General features: G+C 38.6%; 1 protein-coding gene across 1 annotated transcript in view; it reads left to right on the top strand.

Moving 5' to 3' along the window:
* Positions 1–27,529, top strand: part of LOC143034630 (carnitine O-palmitoyltransferase 1, liver isoform-like) — a 76,737-nt gene that overhangs the window by 48,747 nt on the left and 461 nt on the right. The window contains exons 4-18 of the mRNA XM_076200968.1: positions 350–472; positions 689–829; positions 2,476–2,632; positions 2,849–2,945; positions 3,457–3,596; positions 4,289–4,473; positions 4,759–4,898; positions 10,889–10,968; positions 11,614–11,733; positions 13,720–13,873; positions 15,673–15,806; positions 15,945–16,043; positions 20,994–21,150; positions 21,286–21,405; positions 26,495–27,529. The exon at positions 26,495–27,529 is cut by the window's right edge and continues 461 nt beyond it. Of these exons, the coding sequence (XP_076057083.1) occupies positions 350–472; positions 689–829; positions 2,476–2,632; positions 2,849–2,945; positions 3,457–3,596; positions 4,289–4,473; positions 4,759–4,898; positions 10,889–10,968; positions 11,614–11,733; positions 13,720–13,873; positions 15,673–15,806; positions 15,945–16,043; positions 20,994–21,150; positions 21,286–21,405; positions 26,495–26,683 (2,036 nt within the window). The 3' untranslated portion in view covers positions 26,684–27,529. The remainder of the gene's footprint in view (positions 1–349; positions 473–688; positions 830–2,475; positions 2,633–2,848; positions 2,946–3,456; positions 3,597–4,288; positions 4,474–4,758; positions 4,899–10,888; positions 10,969–11,613; positions 11,734–13,719; positions 13,874–15,672; positions 15,807–15,944; positions 16,044–20,993; positions 21,151–21,285; positions 21,406–26,494) is intronic.

The raw sequence follows: 27,529 nt of genomic DNA, 5'->3' as shown, positions 1-27,529 counted from the left end.
CACACAAAGTGGTTAGACGATCACTTTTAAGGATTGGATGATATGATTAAGGCATAACTCATGTTGAAATTATACAGCCGTGATAACCAGCAGATTGTATTTTTTCACTCGTTTCCTATGTTATTTTGCAGTCACCAACCAGGTCCTGTCTCCTTCCATGCTGCTAGGGTCAGAAGCAATGCAAGAAGGCACAGTTCTTCTATACCAGAGCCTGGCATCTGGAGCTGGTTTATCTGTTTCAGCATGTAGCATTCCCCCTCCTCATCCACTCAAAAGAAATTATGGGATAGACAAGAACATTCCTTTGGGCCATGTCATTACACTACAGAATTTAATTATTCTATTGTAGCAACTCCAAGATGGCTGAAGCACATTGTTACCTCCGTTGGAATCTCAGTAGTGTTCTTTACAACTTTGATGAAAGTAAGGCAGTATTTACTACGGATTCTTCTAGCATACAAAGGGTGGATGTGTAAGTAAAGACATAAAATGTTTTACAACTTTTCATATAATTAATCAGTAGCTTATTTGATATGTGAATTATATCCAAAACAAAAAAGGAAATATGAATTAAATTTTTCAGGCATGATAATATGATGGACAGTTAAGAATTTTCAAAAGTATGTAAATAAAGTTAATGTGTGCATTGTAATTTACTCCCATTGACTTGAGAATGAATATCTTACAGATGAGAATGTTAGAGAAGTATCTTGGAAGACCAAATTTTGGGGCTTGACAGTGAAATTTGTATCAGGATACCAGCCGTCCCTGTACTCCTGTCAGAGGTCACTTCCTCGGCTTCCAGTTCCTCCTCTTAGAGAAACAATGGGTAAGTGATAACAAAATGATAAGAACATTGTGGAATTTTTATGTTGTTAATATTTATGCAATTTTCCCAGTACAGGATATGAAGTCAACCAATAGTTTACATCATATCACATAAACAGCTCTCCACTCGTGAAAAAGAAAAGAAAAGAAAAATAACATTCTACTCACATGAACAGCCTGCTACCAACACCACCACAGTACATTCATACAGACATATACTCAGATCATTAAATAAGTGCTCTTCAACAGGACACCAGATTCCAGGATCCACTAAAGTCCCCCATGAAACCATCTCAGCAGAGAAATCACTCTTAACCTCTTCAATGCAAGTCAGATTTTAGTGGGCAGCATCAAGTGCCAGATATACAATGATTCATCACAATATTCATGTTACAAAATATAAAATAACAGCTGTATCGTCTTTCACTCCTAATATTAATAACCTTAGAAAATATGACCAAGCCAGTTCACAGAATATGGGGGTTACTCAGCTTACAACTGCAATATAAATATAATCAAGATGCCAATGTAAGCATCCTCAATGTATGGAAGGGTTTAAGACAGATATGAATGGCAAAAACATGTTTACATAACCTCTCACTAAAACAGTACCAGCACTGAATTAGCCTGGGAGTAGACACTAATAACACAAGATGCAATCACCACACAGAAGACACAGAATGCTTAATACTACACTGCCCTTCTTTCACAATCTTTAGACAACAATAGAAGATACCATCTTCATTGGGTGAATTATGCACCAAACTGTAGGCCATGACCAGCATCCAGGTGGCTGTAGGGCTTCTGCAAAAGAGAACCAGAGCAACAGATTGATTATACAATAATTTAGATAAGAAAGCCTTGCATGTCAAGTTAGAAATGCTGTATAATCAGTCAGTCAGTCTTTTGTCTGGTTCTCTTACAGGAGACTCATGGCTTCCATGAGGACACTGCTCTTGTAGTTGAGTTGGAAGATAGAATGGAGTAGTTAGTGGTGACATTTGGGAGGATGTGCACAAAGAGGAAGCTGAAAGTAAATGTGGGCAAAAGTAAGGTGATGAGATGTACAAGAGGTGAGGGTGGTGGTGAGTTGGAGGTGAATTTAAAGGGCAAGAGGCTGGAGAAAATGAAGAGCTTTAAGTATTTGGGGTCTCTTGTAGCAGGTAATGGAGTAGTGGATGGAGATGAATTATAGAGTAAGGAAAGAAGAAGGCAAAATGTAGGTGCAAATGGAGAGTGATAGCAAATGGATAAGATGTTATATAGGCTATATTTGTTTTGTATATTTCTTAAGTGAATGAGGGGGGTAGGGTCACCATGTATTGAAAAGGTGAGGGTAAACCAGTTTTAGCTGTTGGGCCCTGCTGTGAAGGTATTAATCATGCTGCATTACTACTGACTTTAGCAAGCGTGGTAGGGAACAGAGATGACCCTTCATATATGAAAAGCTAAGGTAGGAGGGTGAACTTTTTTTTTTTTTTTTTCTATGAATATAGGATAGCTGGATGTTTTGACTCAACCAACCCCCTTAAAAGGAGGCAAGATTATTTTATATATGTAATTAAAAATGGAATCTATAATGAAGATTACAAAAAAAATTGTCAATGATTTAATGTTTCTAAGAACTTTTTTTACTTGCTTTTATAGCAAAACTTCTTGAGAGCCTTGAGCCATTATGTACTGAAGAAGAGTTCAACAGCTATAAGGACCAAGCACAAGAATTTGAAAACACAATTGGACCACGTCTGCAACGTATCCTTCACATAAAATCATGGTGGGCACCCAACTATGTGTCTGACTGGTGGTGAGTAACAATTTCTTCTGTGATTTCTTACAAGATGTCCAAATGAAAGTTATGGTGAATATGATATTTCTAGGTATAAATAGATGAATATGGAGTGCTGTGATAATAAAACGAAAGTACAGACTGGTACCCACAATACTGTTTAGTGTAAGATTCCAGCCATGAAGACATTATTCAATCTAATATTTGATTAAATTAATGTTATCATTCCTCCAGGGAGAAGTATGTTTATCAGATGTCCCGATGCCCCATAGCCATAAATTCAAACTACTATGCCTTGGATCACTACATATGGACTCCAACAAAACTTCAGGTAAGTAGATTTTGAATCTGTAGTAAGTAAAAACCTATAAAAGTTCAAATTCACATTTTTTATAACATTGTTTGCATCATCATTTTTATATATTGAATTGGTATACAAGTGTAGAACCGACAGCATAGCCATAAAAGTGACGAGATGGAATCTTCACATGGTTTTAGTGGGAACAGTGAAAGGGGTGAGGATACTCCTCTCCCGTGCATAGCCATTGAACTTTGAAGTTTAATGACTGAATGGATAAAAAAAAATTGTTTTAAAGAGGATTAGATACATTTATGCAATGTACATTTACACACAAAAAAGTAAGAGATATGGAGACACTGTGACAAGTTTTGATGTTGTATGATGCTGGCTGATAATGATAATTGTTGCTTTGAAGTTCACTGACAGTGACATTGTAGTTGGTAGTAGTTCTTGGGCCTTCCCTTACATATCTCTGAAGGCTGAGGGTATTCTACAAGAGAGTCCAAGGGTAAAAGATTGATTGATTTATTTCTTTCAACAGGTATCAAGGGCAGCCAATGTACTGCACTCCTTACTCTTTATGAAACGCCAGATTGATCGTGAGGAACTTCAGCCATTGCTTTTGCGCAATACCATTCCTGTTTGTATGGCCCAGTATGAGCGAATCTTCTCCACTACTAGGTGCATTATGTCTCTATGTCAGATATATCATTCACATACAGTTGTAAATGTAAATTGTGCCTGAGTTTATTTAATGAAGGATTTTTTTTTTATTATTTATTTTGGCTACCTCCCTTGTAAAGGAAAAAAAAACTGTTGGTGTGTTTGTATGTTTTTTATTTTTATTTTTTTTCTCTAACCTGCTATAAGTAACATATCACTCAGACAATTTATCTATTGTACAGTTCTCTCTTGCAGGAGACCTACAACCCCCAGGCAGTAACAGACTAAAAGCATAAATTATTACAATACAGTACTTTATTTACTCATCACTTTACCACTGAAGGCAATGACAAGGAGGACCCTGAAGTGGAGCCACTATTATCACTGGAGAAACTGTGGCCAGTGGAAGGATTCAGAAATCCAACATGGTCAAAGATCTGGTACCTGGTTTTCAGGACAGGTCCAGATACTCGCTCACTATTACTTACTTCCTTCAAGTCTGTCTTTACTTTGATTTTTTTCACATAAGTAGATCAGACTGCCCTCTGATGGGTCTTACATATGTAGCCACTTAATGTTGGGCTCTGGGGCTCCTGCAGGAGAGATCTGTGGCAGTGGACTGACTGATTGACTACACAAATGTAAGAAAAGTGTGATAAACAGTAAATGAAAAACTTTCAAAACATACTCATTGATGAATTTTGTTGTAGAATGCCTGGTACTGAAATTGATGAACTTCTCCACTATGATTCTTCTGAAAGTCGACATGTTGTAGTGTGGTGCCAAGGCCTCTTTTACAAATTATATTTGTATGATGACAAGAATCAGCTTCTGGCCCTATCTACATTGGAAAAACTCTTCCAAGGAATTATTGATGATGCAAATAAACACAAGGGTAAGCTGTGATGTGTGTTGCAATTTTTTAAGATTTTTATTCATATATAAATTGTCTTATTCGACTATATAAAAAATTAATCAAGGGACCAATGACAAGTCTCTGCATATGGTGGTCCGTTGAAATGGACTCTTGTGATGGTGCGGGATTGCTTCTGTGCCACCCAGACTGTGAGCAGGAGACGTTGATGACCCGTCATGACAAATCTCCAGTATTTTCTACCAGATGATCCAAATTATATGTTTATTTTTCTGATTGATTGAGTAATATTTGTACTTGTTCCAGAAAGTGTTAGTGAGAGTGAAAGAAGTGTGTCTGCACTAACTGGACTGCCTCGCACTGAGTGGTCAAAGATTATGAAGCGGCACCTAACCTTTGGAATTAATAGAGACAACATGGAAATCATCAATAAAGCTGTCTGTGTGGTTAGTATAAGTATAATTTTATACATATATGCATAAGAGGGAATGGCTTACATGAACAAATGTGTATTTTTCAAATAGATACATATTAGGGATGAATGTAGAATATTTGTCATATGTATTACATGGGACAGTAGAACAAGAATAGAGAAAGAAGTTGGACATACAGCTACAATCAATTAATCTTTTATCCCAGATCTCTACAAAATAGGTACTAAAAACACCCAAACCTACTAGAACAGTGGCTTGGAATTAATGGAATGAAGGTCTCCACTCAAAAATCAAGAATCAAAGAAGCAGTGGGTTCAGGCTGTTGGTGGGCTGTGTCTTACTGCATTGTTTCTGACCCAGGCAGTGCAAGCAATGTCCTGATGACTTTTGAGGGGAAGCATCTATTCTGTTCTTTCTAAGCCATTGTACTAGTTTGTCTAAGTAGATTTGGGTACTTTTAGCTACTATTTTGTGGGACACAAGGATGTCCTTTCATCCATGAGGAGCTAAGATAAAAGGGAAGCAAATGGGTGATGGATGGGAGTGGGATGGGTGTATGCCTTGGCTGGCTACCTCCCTTATAAGGAAGAAGAAGACTTTGGTATGTAGATAGGTAAAATGTGTCTAGGAACTTTTATCTTGCCTTCATGTGTATTGCCACCATAACTGTTCTTTCTGATGATGTTTTCTTGTTAAATCCTTCCAACACTTCTGTGATGTTTGTGGGAATCGTACTGGTGGAGTGGCACTCCTTGAATCCACGTTAGTCTGGGTAGGTGGGCAGATTAGTAATGTTTCTTTCTGCTACTTGTTTTTTTCTTCCAGCCTGTGAATTGGACGAATGGCATGGTTCATTTAATTCTGTACTCCAAAGTCCTGTAAGGGGCACCATCCTAACCCCTGATAGGGGAGTTAGTGATGTTAAACAGAATTTTCTTCATCATCATCATCATTTGTTTTTCCATCATATTGGATATGATGGATAGTAATGAGATTGGTCTGTAAGATGTGTTTTCTTGTGGTTTGTTTGGGTTTAATATGGGTATTATTATGCTCTTTTCCATAATTTTCATGGACAACCAGGAGTGGTTGAAAGTAACAGTCAAGGCATTTAGGCCTTCAGCATGGGAGTTTTTAAGTTTCTTTATTGCCCCTTCAACATCTTTGTTAGAGAAAGAAGGGTGTCATCTGTGTTTAGTTAGATTTTTCACCTTTTTAGTCAGTATTTCTAATATGGTGAGTGTTTCTGTCTGTGTATCTGTCCATTTGTATGCAAAGTTTTTATTCTTTGCTGGGCACAGTTTTGAATGGTCTAATGAATTTGTTATTGAATGGTGCAAAACTTATTATGATTTCACTGGTTTCAAAAGCATTTTTTGAGATGCAATTAGCCCTACAGAGAAATTCGTCCCGTGACAAGCAAGAACCACACCAGCTTGTCTGTGTTGATGCCACCATCCAGGTTCAAAACAGTACCAACACAGAACAGAAATAGTCACAAATGCAAATCATCCTAGATCTAATCACTACCCAGAAGTCACCAAACACCTCATCTTGCCTTGCCCAGAGAGCAATGTCATATTACTTTTATGAGTGACTTGTAGGCCAACCCAGTGGCTGTTACCAGTTACATGTGGGCCATGGGTCTTCTATAAGAGACTTGGAACAGTGGATCAGTTGGATGACTCTTTCATGCTTGAACTATGTGAAGATCGCACCTTATCACTTTCCTAGCAATACTGCTGTGCATCCCTGTCATGGAACATGTTGTCAACTTTGTCACTTACGTTCATTTTTGCACTAAAGGTTTCATATTTTGTTATAAAAAAATTTCATAGATAATTTCACTATCTAAATTTAGATTCTTAGTGAGCAATCATGCTTTTACCTTGGCTTAGAAGCTCGCTGGCTGAGCGGATTAGGGCATCATTACTTGCAGCGAAGGTTGAGGTGAGGGTGGTTCGAATCCTGCCATTGGCGAAGTTGAACCAGGGGCATGGTTCATTAAATTCCACGCTACAAAGCCCTCTGTAAGGAGCACCATCCTAGCCTCCCAAAAGGGGGGGGAGCGTTTGACGTTAAACAGGTCGTCGTCGTCGTCGTCGTCGTCGTCGTCGTCGTCGTCGTCGTCGTCGTCGTCGTCGTCGTCGTCGTCGTCGTCCAGTCCCTCCTATAGACATCTCAGAGAATGGAAATGTTGCAGTGCTGTCTGTCTTGTGCAAGTGTTTACCAGAAGGTAGGGGTGAGGGGAGAATGGCTATGTATAGGTGCTACTGTGATGCAAGGTTGGAGAGGGAGTAGGGAGTAGTTATGGGTAAATGATATCTTGATGCAGTCCGAAGGGATTTCTCTCCATCTCCTCTTTCTGTATGAGGGGGTGGAGAGGGGCGGTCACCAACTGAGTGAAGTGGCCATGCTGTGGGTGCACTGTGTCTTGCTGTATTGCTTCTGGCCCAGGGCAGTGGGCAGGATACAGGGATGACCTGGTCTGCAAGGAGTTAATATGAGAAGGAGGAAAGGGTGGTGAATAGGAGTGGAATGGGTGAGAGTGGATATGTACTTTTTGACTCTGCTACTTTCCTTTAGAGGGGGAAAAAGCCTTTGTTATAGATAGATGATATATGGGCTTGGAGAAGTGCTTATGGGTTCCCTTTTTTTTTTTTTTTTTTTTTTTTTCTATTTGTCAATCCTTGCCTTGGATTTTTTTATAGTGTTGGGTTGAGTTATATTTTCATCCAACTTATTCTATAAGTCTACACTTCATGTGGACAACTATACTTCCTGACATCTTTTAAACAAGTGTGGTGTAGTTTCTGAGTCAGTGGTAAGTATTTACCTATTCACCTAATTTTATTTTACGGTATGAGAGCTATGCTCATAGTGACCCGTTTTCTTATCTTTCCGCATCCAGTTTATTCTTAAAATCGTGTATAGTTTTGGCACTCACTGTTTCGCCGTTTAGTTTGTTCCAGATGTCAATCACTCTATGTGGGAAGCTATTCTTTTTCAGGTCTCTTCTGTTACTCTCCTTCTGTAGCTTCTTTTCGTGTCCTCTTATTTCTCTTCTGTCCTATCTTACGAAGTCATCTCTATCGAGAATTTCCATCCCTGTCATAATTCTGTAAATGGTCAACAAATCACCTCTTTCTCTTCTCTGTTCCAGTGTTGATAGATGTAATTTCTCCAATCTTTGTTTATATGTCAAATTTGATATTGTAGGTGCCATTTTTGTCACTGCTTTTTGGATTCTTTCTAATTTTCTTATGTTCTTTTTTGTGCTAGGTTCCCATAGTGTTGCAGCATACTCTAGATTAGGTCTTATTAGTGTAACCACTATTTTCTTTAGCATTACTTCATCCATGTAGTCGAAGGCCACTTTCATTGATCTTAATAAGTAAAAGTCCATGTACGGCCAAAGTAATGAATTACTTGCTTCTTACTTCAGTTCCCAGTAGTAGCCTTTATGCTTGTCAGCAGTACCAGCATATTTCTCCATCTGGCTTTATCTTGAAAGACCCCTTCCTCTCTCAGAGTTTCAATGTTGGGCAAGTCATGTCTACTGAAGGCTTCTTTAACAGTTTCTTTCCATCTCTTTCTTGGTCTTCCTCGTGGTCTTCTTCCACCTGGAAGAAGACCTGCAGCTTCCAAAATAATGAATATATAGTTAAAATTGTGTGTGATAGGGTGACTGATTTCTTGGAATTCTTTCCAGAGATTGAGTGCTTTCAGGTGGACTCTGAGTAAGGGTGTTCATGGGTATAGGAGACAGGTAGCAGGGAGAATTGATCTTTTGCTCTGTCTTCCCTCCAGGACCATTATATGTAGACACCCATGATCAGTCTGTGTCATTACAGAAATTGAAATCATGGGTAGCTTTTTTCAGTATTACCATCTTAATTTTTCAACATTTAAAGAAATAGCTAAAGGAGTTGGCTTATGCTATGATCTGCTTTCTGTTTGTGTCCTAATTATTCTTACCAAACATGAATATGTACATATTTATGCAATATAATAAGATGGTGAAGGAGGATAGGGAGGGAAAGATAGTTGCAGTGGGAGGTGCTAAGAAAATGACTGTGATGAGTGAGGAAAATGGAGGAGAAATAAGGAAGGATGAAGTGAAGGCAGTTGTTAAGATGATGAGAGCAGGTAAGGCACCTGGTCTGGATGGATGCCATGCAGAATGTCTAGAAAAAGGAGGTACAGTTATGGTGGACTGGCTGGTGAGGTTATTTACTGTTTGTTGGAGAGAGGGTAGAGTGCCAGAGGACTGGAGGAGTGCCTGTATAGTTCCACTCTACAAGGGAAAAGGGGACAAGTGTGAGTGTAGCAGTTTCAGAGGGATTAGCTTATTAAGTGTAGTTGGGAAGGCTTATGGGAGGATCTTGAATGAGAGGATTAGGAGAGGAAGAGAGGGAGTAATTGGTGAGGAACAGTGTGAATTTAGGACAGGTAGAGGTTGTGTAGATCAGATCTTTGTGGTAAGACAAATATGTGAGAAAGCTGTAGGAAAGGGGAAGGATGTTTTTTTGGCTTTTATGGATCTGGAAAAGGCTTATGACAGAGTAGACAGGAAGGCACTGTGAGAGGTTTTGCAAATATACAGGATAGGAGGAAAGCTTCTAGGAGCTGTCAAGAGTTTTTATGAGAGTAGTAGAGCATGTGTCAGGATTAGAAATGGAGAGAGTGAGTGGTTCGAGGTAAAGGTGGGACTTCATCAGGGATGTGTTATGTCACCCTGGCTGTTCAACTTATACATAGATGGGGTGGTGCGAGAGGTAAATGCAAGGGTGGTGGGTCAGGGATTGGAGATGGTTAAAGAAAATGGAGAAAAGTGGGAGGTGAGCCAGCTGTTGTTTGCGGATGACACTGCTTGTAGCAGGATCAGAGGAGGGATTGAGGAAGTTGGTGACAGAGTTTGGGAGAGTATGTGAAAGAAGAAAGTTGAAGATAAATGTGGGTAAAAGTAAGGTGATGAGATGTACAAGGGGCGAAAGTGCCAGCAGACTGGAAGTGAGCATTAAGGGAGAGTGACTGGAGGAAGTGGATATTTTAGATACTTGGGTGTGAATGTGGCAGGAAAGGGAGGAGTGGAGGTAGAATGTAGGTTGAGAGAAGCGAGTAAATGCCTTGGTGGATTAAAAAGTGTAATGAGAAATAGACATTTGGGAATGGATGCTAAGAGGAGATGTATGAAGGAGTGATTGTGCTGACAGCACTGTACAGGGCAGAAACATGGAACATAAGAGAGGAAAAGAGAAGGAGTTTAAATGTATTTGAGATGAGGTGTCTGAGAAGTATGATGGGAGATACTAGGATGGATAGAGTGAGAAATGAGGAGGTGAGGAGGAGAACGGGTGTGGTAAGGGAGTTTGGAGATAGGGTGGATGAAAGAGTATTGGGATGGTCTGGACACTTGGGAAGAATGAGTGAAGAAAGACTAGTAAAAGAGGTATGGAAGGCAGATGTGGAGGGAGTGAACATGAGGTGGCGACCTAGGATGAGATGGATGGATGGGGTGAAGGGGCTTTGGGGAAGAGGGGAATGTCTGTTGAGGAAGGATGGGAGAGGACAGAAGACAGGGGTGAATGGAAAATGGTTATATATGGATGATGTGATGCATGAGGTGGAATGGATGGGGGGTGAGGTAGTATGTGTGAGAAAAATTTGACGCAGCCCGAAGGGATTTCTCCCTGTCCTCTCCTTGTCTGCATGAGGTGATGGAGAGGGGGGGGTTGTCGATTTAATGAAGCAGCCTTGCTGTGGATGTGCTGTGTTTGTCAGAGGCAGTGGACAAGATACAGGAATGACCCGTCATCCAGGAGGTGCCAAGATAAGAGGGAGGGTAGACTGTAGAGGGGAGTGGAGTGCATTAGGGATGGAATGGGTGGGGATGGTTTTTATGCCTTTGTTTTTTGGCTACCTCCCTTGTAAGGGGGGAAAAAGCCTTTGGTATATGTATGGTACATGTAATAAGATGGTTTATTCTAATTCTTTTTTAGGTTGTATTGTTTGACAAACCACCAGAGAGTTTGGTAGCTAAAGCAAAAAATCTCCTACATGCTGACGGAAGAACCCTCTGGTATGTTTTATTTCATTTCACAAATTTAACAAAGAAGAGGGTGCAAAAGATATAAGTGAATGGGAGGAAGTTTTGAATGAATGAAGGGATAACATGGCTTGGAGAGATATCATCTACTTTATATTTTACTTTGGGTGTATGAGGACATGGAATACGATACTGAGAAGTGGTGGGGGCAAACCAGGTCACTATTGGGCCTTGCTGCATTGCTTTTGACCGAAGGAGTGTCATTGGAGACAGGGTAACCCTGTATTCTCTAGGGCAGAGTGAATTGTTATTAAATGTATGAGGAATGTCTGTTGAACAAAGAAGAGAGGAGGCGAAAGAGGAGTGAATGAAGAGGTGCTGTAAGTGGATGAAGGGGTTTTGTAGCATAGAAGTGCTGTGTCTTGATGCATTGCTTTTGACCTGAGTGTAACGGCAGGGGACAAGGATGAGCTTTCATTCATAAGGCACTAAGATAGGAGTGACATTGAGTAGGTTTTTGGACAAGTGTAGGGTGGGTGTTGGGTAAATGTATGCGTGTATGCTTTGATTGAGCTACCCCTCTTTATAAGAGGGAAAAGGCCTTTTGTTATGTGTTTATATTTCATAAATGGAAGTTGTGTTTATATTTGATTATATTGGATTTCTTTGAATTTGCAGGTATGACAAATGCTTCAATTTGTGTGTCTTCCCTGACGGACAGTGTGGTCTCAATGTAGAGCACACTATGGCTGATGCTCCTGCCATTGGACATGTATGGGAATATGCCATGACCATGGAGTGAGTTATCCAGGATACCTACCTACATTTCCCTGATTGTGATGTGAATTTGTGGGTTAGATGTTTTTCAAAAATTTCATTGAACATATTTATTAAGTGAATTGGGTTAATGGAAGTTGCTTAATTAGTGTACTCATTTGTTGTAGAGGTAGATAGGAGTATAATAGGAAGAGTTAAGGGGAGAGAATGGGGGAATATCAGATAATTTTTTGGTGGAAAGTAAGTTGAGAGTGGAGGATAGATGGAGATAGAGGAAAGGGACAAAAGGTAGGCAGGTGCACAGAGTGAACTCTTTAAATGAAAAGGAAAAGGAGAAGGAGTACAAGAAGAAGCTGAGAGAGGAGTGGGAGGGAGTGAAAGACAGAGTAGAGCTAGGAGTGGAGGAGGAATGGGGATGGTTCAAGGAGGGGGTCCCAAAGTGTGCAAAGATGGTGTGTGGAACAAGAAGGACAGGAGGAAATAGAAGGAAGGGTAGTGAGTGGTGGGATGAGGAAACAAAGAAGGTTGTAGAAGAGAAGAAGCGAGGTTTCACAGATTGGTTACAAAATAGGAGGAGGGAGTCATATGAGAGGTACAAAGAAAAAAGAAGAGAAGTAAAGCACAAGGTAAAGGAGGCAAAGAGGAGAGCATATTTGAAATGGGGTAAGAGTATGACAGAAAATTTTGAAAGTAATAAGAAGATGTTTTGGAAAGAAATTAAGAGAGGAAGAGGAGATGAATCAAGTAGAGAAGGAAAGGTAAAAGGTGCAGATGGAAAGATGATAATGGAAGAGAAGGCAGTAAGGGGAAAGTGGGCAGAGTGTTTTAGGGAGTTGTTAAATGTGAAGGAGGATAGGGATGGAAAGATAGTTGCAGTGGGAAGTGCTAAGAAAATGACCGTGATGAGTGAGGAAAATGGAGGAGAAATAAGGAAGGATGAAGTGAAGGCAGTTGTTAAGATGATGAGAGCAAGTAAGGCACCTGGTCTGGATGGATGCCATGCAGAATGTCTAAAAAAAGGAGGTACAGTTATGGTGGACTGGCTGGTGAGGTTATTTAATATTTGTTGGAGAGAGGGTAGAGTGCCGGAGGACTGGAGGAGTGCCTGTATAGTTCCACTCTACAAGGGAAAAGGGGACAAGTGTGAGTGTAGTAGTTTCAGAGGGATTAGCTTGTCAAGTGTAGTTGGGAAGGCTTATGGGAGGATCTTGATTTAGAGGATTAGGAGAGAAACAGAGGGAGTATTTGGCAAGGAACAGTGTGAATTTAGGACAGGTAGAGGTTGTGTAGATCAGACTTTAGTGGTAAGACAGATATGTGAGAAAGCTATAGGAAAAGGTAAGGATGCTTTTTGGGCTTTTATGGATCTGGAAAAGGCTTTTGACAGGGTAGACAGGAAGGCACTGTGGGAGGTTTTGCAGATATACGGGATAGGAGGAAAGCTTCTAGGAGCTGTCAAGAGTTTTTACAAGAGTAGTAGAGCATGTGTCAGGATTAGAAATGGAGAGAGTGAGTGGTTTGAGGTAAAGGTGGGACTTCATCAGGGATGTGTTATGTCACCCTGGCTGTTCAACTTATACATGGATGGGGTGGTGCAAGAGTTAAATGCAAGGGTAGTGGATCAGGGATTGGAGATAGGCACTGAAAGTTAATCTATTTCTTATATACGTACATATATATGGTGCAAACATACCTACATAGATATATACATACATAAATGCATACATGGAGCAGTGACAGCTTAAATATTCATTTGAAGTCTTCTGACATGTAATTATAGTTTCTAGGCTTAATCCAGAGACCAGATACTACCCCCCTTGGGGCCGTATCTCCTTGTAAAGGTGATATGATGCTTTTCAGTGTCAATGGTTTGGGGTCTTGGGGCTCATGGGTCACCTGCAAGAGTGACCTGGGCCAATGGATTGATTGGTTAATTGATGTAGCTGTAGTTTTCTTGGAAATATTTTTTCTTGTGTCCCTTAATATATTTTTTATTTTGGTCACCAGAGTTATAGAGAAACGTTACCTTGAAAATGGTCAAGTTATGCCACCACCCAAGTCCTTCAAACAAGGACAGTTTCGAGACCCAAGGAGGATCATGTGGGACATCACTGATGAGTTGGAGAAAGAAATTGACAGAGCAACTAAACATAATCAGGAGGTAGGATAAGGTGTAGTCATTAGAAGCATGTTTGAAACAAAGAATATTCTAGTACTTGTGTACTTTAAGAAAATAGTAATGTAATTGAACTTCAAATATGAGGTAGTACACTCTTGGCATGGCCCCACTTTTGCAACAGGTGACAGTAATCTATGTATATACAAGGGAGGTAGCCAAGTCACAAGGCATATACCTACTCCCACCCATTTCATTCCCACCCATTCCCCTCCCATCCACCACCCTTTCCTCCCTCTTCTCTTAGCTCCTCATGGATGATGGGTCATCTCTGTATCCTGCCCACTGCCCTGGGTCAGAAGCAATGCAAGACAGTACATCCACAGCAAGGCCACTTCACTTAATCAGCAACCTTCCCTCTCTGTCTCCTCATGCAGAAAAAGAGAAGACTGGGAGAAATCCTTTTGGGCTGTGTCAAAATATCATTCACACATAACCACTCCCAACCCCTCTGTCCCCCTCCTCTCTCCTCCTCCCTTCCTTGCATCACAGTATCACCTAAAGCTCTTGTTATATAGATAGACAGGTAGATAACTACAAGTGTTTACTTTTAGTTATAAGTTAAGTGAAGTGGCCTTGCTGTGGTTGTGCTGTGTCATGCTGCATTGCTTCTGACCCAAGGCAGTGGGCGGATACGGGAATGACCCGTCATACATGAGGAGTTAAGATGAGAGGAAGGAAAGGTTGGTGGATGGGAGTGGAATGGGTGGGAGTGGGTATATCCCTTTTAACCTGGCTACCTCCCTTGTAAGGGGAAAAAAACCTTTGGTATATAGATAGATAACCACAAGGTATTTGGAAAAATTTAAACAAAGTGGAAGGTGAAAAGGATTTTGGTGTACAGCAGTGAGCCACAAAACTCATACAAAATGTAAGAAAGCATATAAAAACCACTTACCTATTCTTCCTTTAGAAAAAAATGAGATACTAGAGGGACATTCTATATAAACTTCTAAGATAAGATTCTAAAAAAGAAATGTGCAGTAATAACATCAAATACATGCTTTTAAGATTTTAAGATGAATTGATAGCATAGAAATTTTAAATATTTTTGTAATAAATACTAAATGGATAAGAATTAATGGCCTCAAGCTGTCATAACAAAGAATTAGTATAAAAGATGGTAGACACAATTTTGCCAACCACATCATCAGGGAATAAATTAAGCTTTCAGCCAAGGCAATAAAATGTAATACAGTTTGATTACTTGGATAAACATCAGGTCATCTGCATAGGTGAGCACTTTATTGCTGTAGATTTGTAGGTAAGAGTATTGCTCCTGGGATGGGTTCCAAAGTACAGTCTTTTGGTTGCTGATATTTGGTAAATTTAGGCTACTCTGCACTGTTTTCTAACTAAAACTTGCTGACCCAGGGCAGTGGACGATATGCAGGGATGACCCGTCATCCAAGAGGAGCCAAGATAAGAGGGAGGGAAGAGGGTGGATGGGAGTGGAGTATGTGGGGATGGAATGGGCGGGGATGGTTTTTATGCCTTTGTTTTTTGACTACCTCCCTTGTAAGGGGGAAAAAGCCTTTGGTATATGTATGTAAGCTTGCTATCTATTTCTTATTGTGGGTGTCAATCAAATGACCTGTTGCCACAGATTTTTTTTGCAGGAGGCCCATGTCTCCAAGGTAACTATATGTTTCTATGATCTGTTTTGATTGTATGTGTCTAGGGACTTTAGTGCCTGTAGTTAATAAGCCATTTGATCTGAATAACACTTTTTCTGATGAAGTGAAGTGGATTTTTTTTTTTTTTTACTTTGCATGTAACAACAGCAAAATGAAGATTTAGATCTTGAAATCAGAAATCATAGTCAGTTTGGCAAAGGTACCATCAAGAAAGCCAAGGTCAGTCCTGATGCCTTTATCCAGATTGCTTTACAACTGGCCTACTACAAGGATGCTGGAAGGTCAGTATTTCAAGTTGGATTAAAATATATTCCTCGTTGTGATAGTTCAGTACCATAAAATTTTTAATATTATTCATACATTTCACTTCGAAGTATTAATGTATAATAGTGATGCAATTAAAGTCTACATATTGACAGATTTTGCCAAACCTATGAAGCTTCAGCTACACGACTGTACCAGAATGGACGCACAGAAACTGTGCGGTCCTGCACTAATGCGACAGCTGCATTTGTTAAGTAAGTTCAAGGCATATTTAATACATATATGTATATATATTGCTGCATTACTTTAGACTCAGGCAGTGGGCAGGAGACAAGGATGACCCTTCATCTACGAAGAGCAAAGATGAAAGTAACAAATGGGTGGTGGATAGAAGTGGAGTGGGTGGGGGGTGGGTGCATGACTTGGCTGGCTACCTTCCTTACAAGGGGCAATAGGCCCTTGGTATGTGTGTGTGTGTGTATTTACCTAGTTGTATTATACGGGAAGGGAGCTATGCTCGTGGTAACCCATCTTTGTATCTTTCAGCATCAAGTTTTTTCTTTAAATCTTGATTAGTGTTTGCACACACTGTTCCTTTATCTAAATTATTCCAGGTATCCAGTACTCTATGTGGGAAGCTATTTTTTTCATATCTCTTCTAAAGTTATTCTTTTTGAGTTTTTTTTCGTGTCCTCTTGTTTTTCCATAGCCCCATTTTAATGAATCATTCCTATCTAGGATTTCCATTCCTTTCATGATTCTATAAATAGTCAGCAGATCTCTTTCTCTTCTTTGTTCCAGAGTTGGTAATTCCAATTTAGACAATCTTTGTTCGTATGTTAATTTGGAGAGAGTTGGTGCCAACTTTGTTGTTGCTCTTTGTATTCTTTCTGATTTCTTTATATTCTTTTTAGTACTGGGTGTCCATAGTGTTGCTGCGTATTCCAGTTTTGATCTTAACACTATAACTAATATTTTTTTAATCATTTCCTCATCCAAGTAGTCTAATGCCACTTTCATTGACCTTAATAGGTTGAAGGTTTCTCTGACTATTTTATTGATATGTTTGTCCGGTGTCATGTCTTTGCTGATTATTACTCCAAGGTCTCTTTCCAAGTTAATTTTTTTGACTTCTTCAACAATTTTATAATATCTTGATATTCTACAAGTATTTTTGCTTTTTCCAAACTACATTATACTACACTTCTTGATATTGAAGTTCACTTCCCACTTTTGAGTCCATTTCCAGATTTTGTCCAGGTCTAACTGTAATGATTCACAATCCTTCTCAGTTCTTACTTTCTTTAGTATTTTTGCGTCATCTGCGAAGAAATTCATGTAACACTCTACTCCTTCATCCATGTCATTTATACATACATATACCAAAGGCTTTTTCCCCCTTACAAGGGAGGTAGCCAAAAAACAAAGGCATAAAAACCATTCCCACCCATTCCATCCCTAATACACTCCCCTCCCCAACACCTCTACCCTCCCTCTTATCTTGGCACCTCCTGGATGATGGGTCATCATTTATATATATGGCAAACATGATTGGAGCCAGTACCAAACCTTGTGGGACACCACTTATCATTTCTTCCCAATTCGAGTATTTGTCTCTACTACCCTCATTTTTCTCCCAGCCAGGAAATCTTCCATCCATTCCAATAATTTTCCTCTGATGCTACCTGTTGATTCTATTTTTCTCATTAGCTTTTTGTGTGGTACCTTATTAAATGCTTTTTGTAGGTCTAGAAAGGTACAGTCTGCCCATGCATCCCTTTCTTGTATTATTTCTATTAGTCTCAATCAGAAGTTGTTGTTGTTGTCGTTAGATTGGGGGGGAATGTACATGTTAACTATTGTCAGTGTTGATTTGTTGCCTGTGCGGATTCGAATGGATTGGATTTCTGTTGTGTTATCTGTGGTAGGGAGGAGAATTTTGGTTGTGGCACTTGTGTCCACAAAACAGATGGAGTGGTGGATCAGGGTGATGAGTCCACCGCCATAGCCGTCTGTCCGGTCTTGTCTGATGGTGGTGTAATTATGAAATGATGGTGTTTTGTGTGAGTGTCTTAGTTTTGTTTCTTGTAAAATCGCAATGTGTATGTTGTGTTGTTTAAGAAAGTGTTCAAGTTCATGTTTTTTCGTGTTAATACCGTCAATGTTGTGTTGTAATATGTTGATGTTGTGCGTTTTGTATGTGTTGTTCATATGTCAGGTTTGAAAGTGTTGGGGCCATCTTTGTCGTTGCTCTTTGTACTCTTTCTAATTTTCTTATATTCTTTTTTGTACTGGGTGGCCATATCAGTGCTGCATATTCCAGTTTTGGCCTTATCAGTGTTTGTATGTCTGTCTGTCTGTGTGTTTGTGTCTTTTGGGCTTTCATGGATCTGGAGAAGGCATATGACAGGGGTTAACTAGAAAGCATTATTAGATGTGTTGCAGATATATGGGATAGAGTGAAGGCTGTTGAGGGCTCAACAATTTTTACCTGAGTAGTAGATATTGTGTTAGGGTGGGAAATGGAGAGAGTCTGCATTTTAAGATCTGTGCCAGGGTTGTATAATATCACTATGATTTTTCAACTTGTGCATAGACAGGGTAGTGCAAGAGGTGAATGGAAGGTGACAGGTGGGGAGATGGTAAGTAAGAGTGGAGGGAAGTAGGAGGTGGAATAGTTGTTTCGGGTACTGGAGTGTCTAAGGCAGCTTGTGGCAGAGTTTGGGAGGGTATATGAAGTGAAAAAGCTGAAAGTAAATGTGGGTAAAAGTAAGATATTGAAATATACAAGGGGAAATGGTAGAGGTGGTTTGGAGATTAGGAGAGAGAAGCTGGAGGAAATAGTATAAATGTTTAGAGTCACATTTAGCAGGGAATGGAGGAGTTTGGGTGGAGGTAAACTGTAGAGTGAAGGAAGCAAGTGAATATCTAGGGGGAATGAATAGGAAAGAAAAGGTTTGAAGATTAATGGGGAATAATTTAATCACCTCAGATTTGCAAATAACATTATTGTCATTTCAGAAGCAGCATTATACTCACAAGATTACTGAGAGATCTAAACAAAGAAAGTCTCAGAGTAGGTTTGAAGATAAATATCAATAGAAATAAAATAATTTTCAACTCAAAAGTTCTAAATAGAGCAGTGATAATCTTTGATAAAAGCCTTGAAGAAGTTGAAGAGTATAATTAGTCCAGATGCTAAAACTAAAGATCCTGAAAATGGAATAAAAAGGCATATCACAATTGGTTAGAAAATATTTGGTAAATATAAGAACAGTATGTGTGTGTGTTTATATATATATATATATATATATATATATATATATATATATATATATATATATATATATATATATATATATATATATACATACAAATACATACATATATATACTTATACATGTATATATGTCTGAAACACAAAGTTTACAACTATATACAGGGTGCGAATGCTATTTGAGGACATTTTTAGTATGTTGAATAAACAGCAATATCTTAGCAAACAATGTATATATTTATTTCAAATTGACAAAAATATCCTTCATGATACTTCTTTATCGAATTATTCTATGAAACCACCTTTGGCTTCAATGACTGCTTCTATTCAGGCTCGAAACCGTCCACAAGCTGCAATTAAGTGGTCCCTATTAATTTTGGACTGTGGTACTATGAGGATGTTGATTAGTCTACCTTTCAATGACGATCCACACGTAATAGTCCATAGGATTTAAATCTGGCGAGTTAGGGGGTCACATGTTGGGGGTCACATGATTGTAAAAATTCTCTGATAACCAATCCTGGGTTACAATGGCTTTGTGAAAAGGTGCAGTCTTGTTGAAAGACATATGGCCTTCCATTGCATACTTTATTTATCCAGGGCTTAACAACCATTTTAAGAACATTAATGTGTCCAGCAGCATTGACCTTAAGACCTTGTGGGAAAATGTGAGGTGGCTTGACATGACCTTCACTGCTCACAACTCCTAAAACCATCACAGTAGCCAGATATTTGGTGTGCATCACCCTGGGTACTTCAGAAGGAGATGCACATAGCCACCTGTCATTCCATCTGTTTGTTTTCTGATCTTTGCTCAAAGTTTTTTTCATCAGAGAAAAACCAAAGCATGCCATGTTCGTGGGGATTTTTCACTTTGTTCAGCAACCGTTTTGAACGTATGAGACGGTTTTCCTGTGTCTTTGCTGATATGAATTGGCCTTTCCTCATTACATATGACTTATATCGAATATCCTGATGTACTACGGTTCTGATAGTCCACTCTGATACCTGGAGTTCTTTGGCGATGGACCTCATTGATCTTTCGGGGTTCTCATCGATGATGTTTTGAACATTCTGTATAAATTCTGGTGTTCTCATAGTATCAGAGTGCTGTGAATGCCTTTTTCATTTTGCTACAGGGGAAATATTGCCATCACATCCCTGTAGCTCCAACCAAACCTTATGAACAAATGGTCTGGCAACATGTAAAAGTTACTGATTTTTAAATCACCATGTTTTGCAGCTAAAGCAACAATGACTGCATTTTTTTTTATTTTTTGGGTTAACATCTTCCTCTGACTGGGTTATCTAGAATAAAAAAAATAATATTATAAATGATTTAGGTGTGTAGTGAACCTAAAACAATATGTCCTCAAATAACACTCGCACCCTGTATAGTGCCAACTATCATCTGTGCATGTAAGATGTGGAAATTTATGAAAGTGGTGAAGGTGAAGCTCAGAAGTGCACAGAGAAGAACAGAGATATCAATGCTGTGGATGATACTGAAGAACAGGAAGAGGACAAGTTGGTCAAGAAGGCAGACTGAAATATGTTGATGTGGTAAAAGAGAGGAAATTGAGTTGGTAAAAAGTTAACATGAATGATGGATAATTTAATAAATGTGTTATTGAATGGATGCTGTAGAAGAGGAAGACCAGAGAGAAAGTGAAGAGATGAAATAGAGAAGTTTGTAAGAATGACACGGCAGAGGTTGATGCAGTCATATGGTTCATGGAATGCTTTGAAAGAGAACTTTGTTCAGCAGTAGACTCAAAATGGTTGATTAATTGAATGATTGATATGCTTGTAAACTCACAATAATATCAGATATAAATAATAAAGATAATGTTGTATTAAAGGATTAACATTTTTTGATTAATAAATTTCATAAATAAAAAACAGAAAAAATGTATATTTTCTTCAGGGCAATGGAGAGTGGTAAGAAGAGTAAGGAGGAGCTCATTGAGATGCTGCGATTTGCTGGCAACAGACACCAGAAGCTTTACCGTGATGCCATGAGTGGGAAGGGAATAGACCGGCATCTCTTTGCTCTTTATGTTGTGTCTAAAGGCTTGGGATATGTGAGTGTCTTTAATTTTCACAAAGACAAACTTCAACATGTGACACAACCATAGTAAATCAGCTCTGTTTTCATTTATTTCATTTCTATAATTCTTTTCAATACATTACTTATTTTGGGTTATATCTCTTCTTAGGAAAACAAGTTCCTTGATTCGGTGATTCGAAGACCATGGACACTGTCAACCTCACAGCAGCCACAGCAGCAGATCCAAGCCAACATTCCAGACATCAATTTGGAACCTTTCAGGAAAATGGTAAGTCATGTGAAACTTGGAACCAATTTTTGTTAATAGAAGAAAGCCACTTTACATTCTTAATTTCTTTGGAACATGATGTTTGGATCAAGACTGTTGTATTGACAACTATGGAGGAACATGAGGGTTACATTCCTACACAGGTTGCATATCCCATAATAAACATTAGTAATTGAGATAGGTTATGTTCTTGAACTGGGGAAGAGTCCCATACTTTATGGGGATGCTACTCTGGTGATTATTCATGCTTAGGTAGGTTGAATGGATCATATAGATATAGCTTGATGGTGCTGTGGTACTGCTCTCAACTGCTAATTCAGCAATCTGAGTTTGAGTCTTACCCAGGGCTGACAAAATTTCAGCATCTCTACACTACAAGCTGGCACTTCAAATCTGGTGTGCAAGGAGTTGGGTGTGTATGTGTGTAATGTCACAGTATTACCCATAGATTGGGCCATATATGAGCTCTGAGCTCTCATATGGAAGAGTAATATCTGTCAGTCATGAGATGAAATGCCTGAGAAATATGGTGGGGGCTGCTGGGGTGCATGGAGTAGAGGTTGGGGAGGAGAGTGGGGATGAAAAGGGAGTTAGAAGACTGTGTTGATGAAAGAGTATTGGGATGGTTTGGACACATGGAAAGAATGAGTAAAGAAAGATTAGTAGAAGAGGTGTGGAAAGTAGAGATGGAGGGGCGACTGGGGCTGAGATGGATGGATGGGTTAGGGGGGCATTGGGAAAGAAAGGAGTGTCTGTTGAAGGGGTAAGGGGGAAGGTAGAGGGTGGGGTGAGTGGAGAATGGTTGTGTATGGATGATACTGTGATGCATGGAAGGGCGTTGTTAGGTGTGGGGTGAAAAAGTATGTGTGAATGATATTTTGATGCATCCTGAAGGGATATCTCCCCAAATTCTCTTTTTCAGTATGAGGTTTTAGAGGGGGTGGGGTCGCTTATTAAAAGAAGTGGCCTTGCTTTGGATGTGCTGTGTCTTGCTGCATTCCTTTTGATCTAGGGCAGTGGGCGAGATGCAGGGATCCATCACCCAGGAGGAGCCAAGAAAAGAGGGAAGGAGGGGTGGTGAATGGGAATGGAATATGTGGGGATGAAATAGGTGGGAGTGGATTTATGCCTTTGACTTTGGCCTCCTCCCTTGTAAGGGGGAAAAAGCCCTTATTATTGTGATTGAGTTGCTGGAATGATGAGTGGCCATGTGCTGTGTATTTGAATTTTGCACAGAGTGGCTGTCTGTGTTGGGTTTATTTGTTGAGTCAGATTTGTGTTCGGACCTGTTCATGTGTATTTACCTAGTTGTACCTAGTTGTATTTTACAGGAAAGGGAGGTATGCTCGTGGTGTCCCGTCTTCATATCTCATTTTATCTAAACTGTTTTTAAATTCATGTATCATTTTTGCACACACCACATTCTTATCTAACTTGTTCCAAATGCCTATTACCTTATGGGGAAAGCTGTTCTTTTTGAGGTCTCTTCTATAACTGTCTTGATTTTCTTTCCATGTCCTCTTGTATCTCTACTATCCCATTTTATTAGATCCTCTCTATCAATAGTTTCTATGTCTTTCATGATTCTATAGATAGTTGTCAAGTCTCCTCTCTTTGCTCTAATGTCTGTAGCTCAAGTTTTGCTAGTCTTTCTTCATATGATAGTTCTGAGAGTGTTGGTGCCAATTTCGTAATTGCTCTTTGTATTCTTTCAAGTTTTGTTATACATTTTTTTGTACTTGGAGACCACGTCGTCGCTGCATACTCCAATCTTGGTCATACCAAAGTGACCAGTATTTTCTTCACCATTTCTTCATCCATGTATGTAAATGCCACTTTGATTGTTCTTATCAAATTATAAGTTTGTCCAAAAATTTTGTTTAAATGTTTCTCAGGGGACATATTATTCATAATAATGACTCCCAGGTCCTTCTCATTTTCTACTTTTTTAATTTCTTCCTCTCCCAATTTATATGATCCCACTATTCTTTTTTTGCTTCTTCCAAATTCCATTATACTACACTTTTTAATGTTGAATTCCATCTCCCAGTTCCTACTCCATTCCCATACTTTATTGAGATCACTCTGTAGTGACTCACTATCTTCTACAGTGTTCTCTTTTTTCAACAATTTTGCATCGTCCGCAAAGAAGCTCATATAACTTTCAATTCCTTTATCCATATCATTAATATATATAGCAAACATTATTGGGGCCAGAACTGTTCCTTGTGGAACTCCACTAATCACTTCATCCCAATTAGAGTGTTTGTCTCTTATCACCACTCTCATTTTTCTTTCATGCAAGAAGTTTTCCATCCACTTCAGCATTTTGCCCTATATCCCTCCTGCAGTTTCTAATTTCTTTAGCAATTTCTTATGTGGCACCTTATCAAAAGCTTTTTTGAGGTCTAGAAATGTAAAATCAGCCCATCCATCTCTTTCTTGTATTACATCTATTAGCCTTGAATAGAAACACATTAAGTTTGTGACACATGATCATTTTTGTCTAAATCCAAATTGCCTCAGATATAGTACATTGTTTTTTTCCAAATGCCTTACCCATCTAATTTTGATCATTCTATCACAAATTTTAGCTATCGTACTTGTAAGAGAGACCAGTCTATAGTTAGTAGGGTCTTCCTTGTTTCCCCCTTTATCTATTGGCACTATATTTGCTCTTTTCCAATCTTCTGGAACTTTTCCTACTTTCAATGAACTGCTTATTAGACTATGTATTTTGTCTGTTAGTTCATTCCTGCATTCTCTCAAAATCCAGTTTGCCATTTCATCTGATCCATGCAATTTTCTGACATCGAGATTACTCAAATGATTCATTATTTCATTCCTTGTTACTTCTATCTCTTTCATAGGGGGGACTTTCTCCTCCCACTCGATATCTCTAGGTTGTATGTTCTCCCTTGTAAACACCAATTTAAAATGCTTGTTCATAATTTCTGCCATTTCTATTTCCTCTGTGTATTCAACTCCTCCTTGTCGTAGTTTCTCTAATTCTTGTTTGTTTTTCAGTTTGTTGTTTACAAATCTGTAAAATAGTTTTGGTTGATCTTTACATTTTTCTATGACATCTTTTTCGTATTTTCTCTTTTCTTCTCTGCACACTTGTACATATTCATTTCTATAACTAGTATATATTTTCCATTTTTCAGGTCTTTTGTCTTTTTTCCATTTTATCCAAGCTTTATCCCTTTTGTCTTTTAACTCCCTACATCTTTTGTTGTACCAACACTTTACATATCCTTTTTCTTGTTTTTGTCTTGGAACATACTTTTCCACTCCTTTATAAATTTTTGTCAAAATATTCCATTTCTCTTCTACTGTTGTTTCCTCCTTGTGTATCCTTTCCCAGTCTGCTTTTTGAAAGAATTCTCTTATTCTATAAAAATTTGTTTTTCCATACATCAATCTTCCCTTTCTATATTGTTTGTTTTTTTCCATGTATTTTCCTCATTTAGTTCCAGTTCAACCAATATGTGGTCACTTTTACACATTGGTGTCTTATATTCAATCTTGTTCACTATTTCGTGTTCTGGTGTGATTATTAGGTCCAGTCTCAATGGTTCTTGCTCATTTCTATACCTAGTATTCTCTTGTATCCATTGCATCATTGTATGTTTATAATCATATCAAGTAGTACATTTCCCCATAGGTCATCTCCACCCTTCACTATCATCTCTTCCCAGCAGATTTCTTTACAATTAAAGTCACCCATTACAACTATTCTTCCTCCATCTTCCATTATCTTATTTAGTGTTATCCTTGTGTCTTTTAACATATTTTTGTGTTCTCTTCCCACAAAGCCGTTTTAGGAGGCACATAATTTACTACAAACTTCCTGCTCTTCCCATCCCTGTCCTCCACTTCCATCATAATCATCTCTATTCTTTCCATATGTGACATTCCTCACATTTATATCCTTCTTAGTCAGGAACATAACTTCACCCCCTTGTTTTTCCTCTCTGTTTCTAATCCAATAATTATATGCACCATGTCCTACACTGTTGGGTGGTAGTGGACCTTTCAATTTTGTCTCTACAATTCCCATTATGTCCGGATCTTTTTCCATCAGGTAATCATTCAGTTCATTCAAGCCTGTTATTAAGCCATCTACATTTGTGTAAGACACTTTTAATTTTCTGCTACTTCCATCATGTTTTCTGTTTCCCTTCCGTTTTTCTCTGCTATGAACCATTTCCTCACTTTCATATCCACTACTCTCCAATAGAATTTCTCTTTGTCTAACTCTGTTATTTTCTTGTTTTTTTCCTTAGCTTCCAGTCATTTTGTTTTTTCATCCTGTCTTTCCTCTTTATTCATTTCTCTTTTTATCCATACCTATTTATATTGATCACTGTTTGCTAGTTTCCCTGTTTTTGTTAAGATATTCTCTGTTGATGAAATAGGATTGAGGTGGTTAGGATACATAGAAAGAATGAGTGAAGAAAAATTAGTAAAAGAGGTGTGGAAGGCAGAGGTTGAGGGATTGAACATGAGTGAGCAATTGGGGTTGAAATGGATGGATGGGATAAAAGGGGCATTGGGAAAGAGGGGAATATCTGTTGAGTAAGGAAGAGAGAAGACAAGATAGGTATTAATGGAAAATGGTTGTGTATGGATGATTCTGTGATGCATGGAAAGGAATGGCTGGGGGATGGGGGGTGAGGAAGTATGTGTGAATGATATTTTGATGCAGCCATAAGGGATATCTACCCATCTTCTTTTTTTCTGCATGAGGAGATGGAGAGGGGGGTCACTGATGAAATGAAGTAGCCTTGCTGTATTGCTTCTGACCGAGGGCAGTGGGCGAGATGCAAGGATGACCCATCATCCATGAGGAGCCAAGACAAGAGGGAGGGAGGGGTTGTGGATGGGAATGGAGCATGTGGGGATGAATTGGGTGGGAGTGGATTTATGCCTTTGACTTTAGCTACCTCCTTTGTAAGGGGGGAAAAGTCCTTTGTCTATGTATTATTGTTATTATTATTATTATTATTATTTATTTTATTTATTTATTTTATTTTTTCATATTTTCATTATAAAAAGTCAGTAATGATATATGACCTCTTTACAGTGCTCTCCAGGTGGTGGGTTTGGTCCTGTGTCTGATGATGGCTATGGAGTTTCCTACATGTTACCCAATGAGTATAACATCTTCTTCCATGTGTCATCCAAGCGTTCTTCTTCTAAAACAGACTCTGTCAGGTTTGCAGATCTGATATGCCAAAGTATGGAGGAAATGAGGAGCCTTTTTGACAACTGAGGATTTTTTGTTATGGCAAACCCAGACAGTTTAAGTTTGGCTTATGGATATTAGAACATGTAAGAAATGTTACAACATTATGCTTTTTTGTGTGTGCAAATAAGGTGCCTAATAATACTGTACTAACAGTTGGACATTTAAAATTCATAGTGGAGCACCAAATGAATTAATGAACATAAGAGGTTTTAACATAACATCTGTGAATTAAGGCTATATACTGTATGAATGTACAGAGAAGTGGTGTAACATGTTTTAATAGAGAAAAGAAACTGCAAGACAGGGTGATATTAAAGTAATAGGTTTATCAGATACAGGAAAGATTCTTGATATATAGATCCTCACATGAATAAATGTCTTCAGATTTATACTTCTTTAATTTATTCAGTCAAGTGTTTGATGTAATTTTCAGAGGATAATGATCTTTTTTTGTAATTGAGCCTTCTGTTTATAATATATATTCTACCAAATCATGGTATGTATATAAACAATGCAAATTATGGCATTTAATGTATGATTTATATTTGTTGGCATTAATGTGTTGCACATGAAGGTATTTTTGCTCATTTTGGTAACATCCACTGAATTATGGAGAAGTCTTCAGAAACAAGTAACAAATTATTCATAAAGTGTAGTGGATTCATGAGTTCTGTGCATACTTTGTTCCAGGTATTATGTACATAGTTAATTACAAAACTTGCAATATGTGTTAAATTGTTAAATGCACTGATTTTAATGGCACTATTGTAGGTCATCCTTCCCCCCCCCCTCCCCACTAGTCCTTTTTTAAATGAAGAACTTTCTTAGAATATACCAATTATAAATATAGTGTAAAGAATATTAAGATGT

The sequence above is a fragment of the Oratosquilla oratoria genome, chromosome 17 (genome assembly GCF_046742065.1).
Source record: "Oratosquilla oratoria isolate Oo_2021 chromosome 17, ASM4674206v1, whole genome shotgun sequence".
In the NCBI taxonomy this organism is placed as follows: domain Eukaryota; kingdom Metazoa; phylum Arthropoda; class Malacostraca; order Stomatopoda; family Squillidae; genus Oratosquilla; species Oratosquilla oratoria.
The sequence above is the reverse complement of the archived record's forward strand: the minus strand, read 5'-3'. Positions and strand labels throughout refer to the sequence as shown.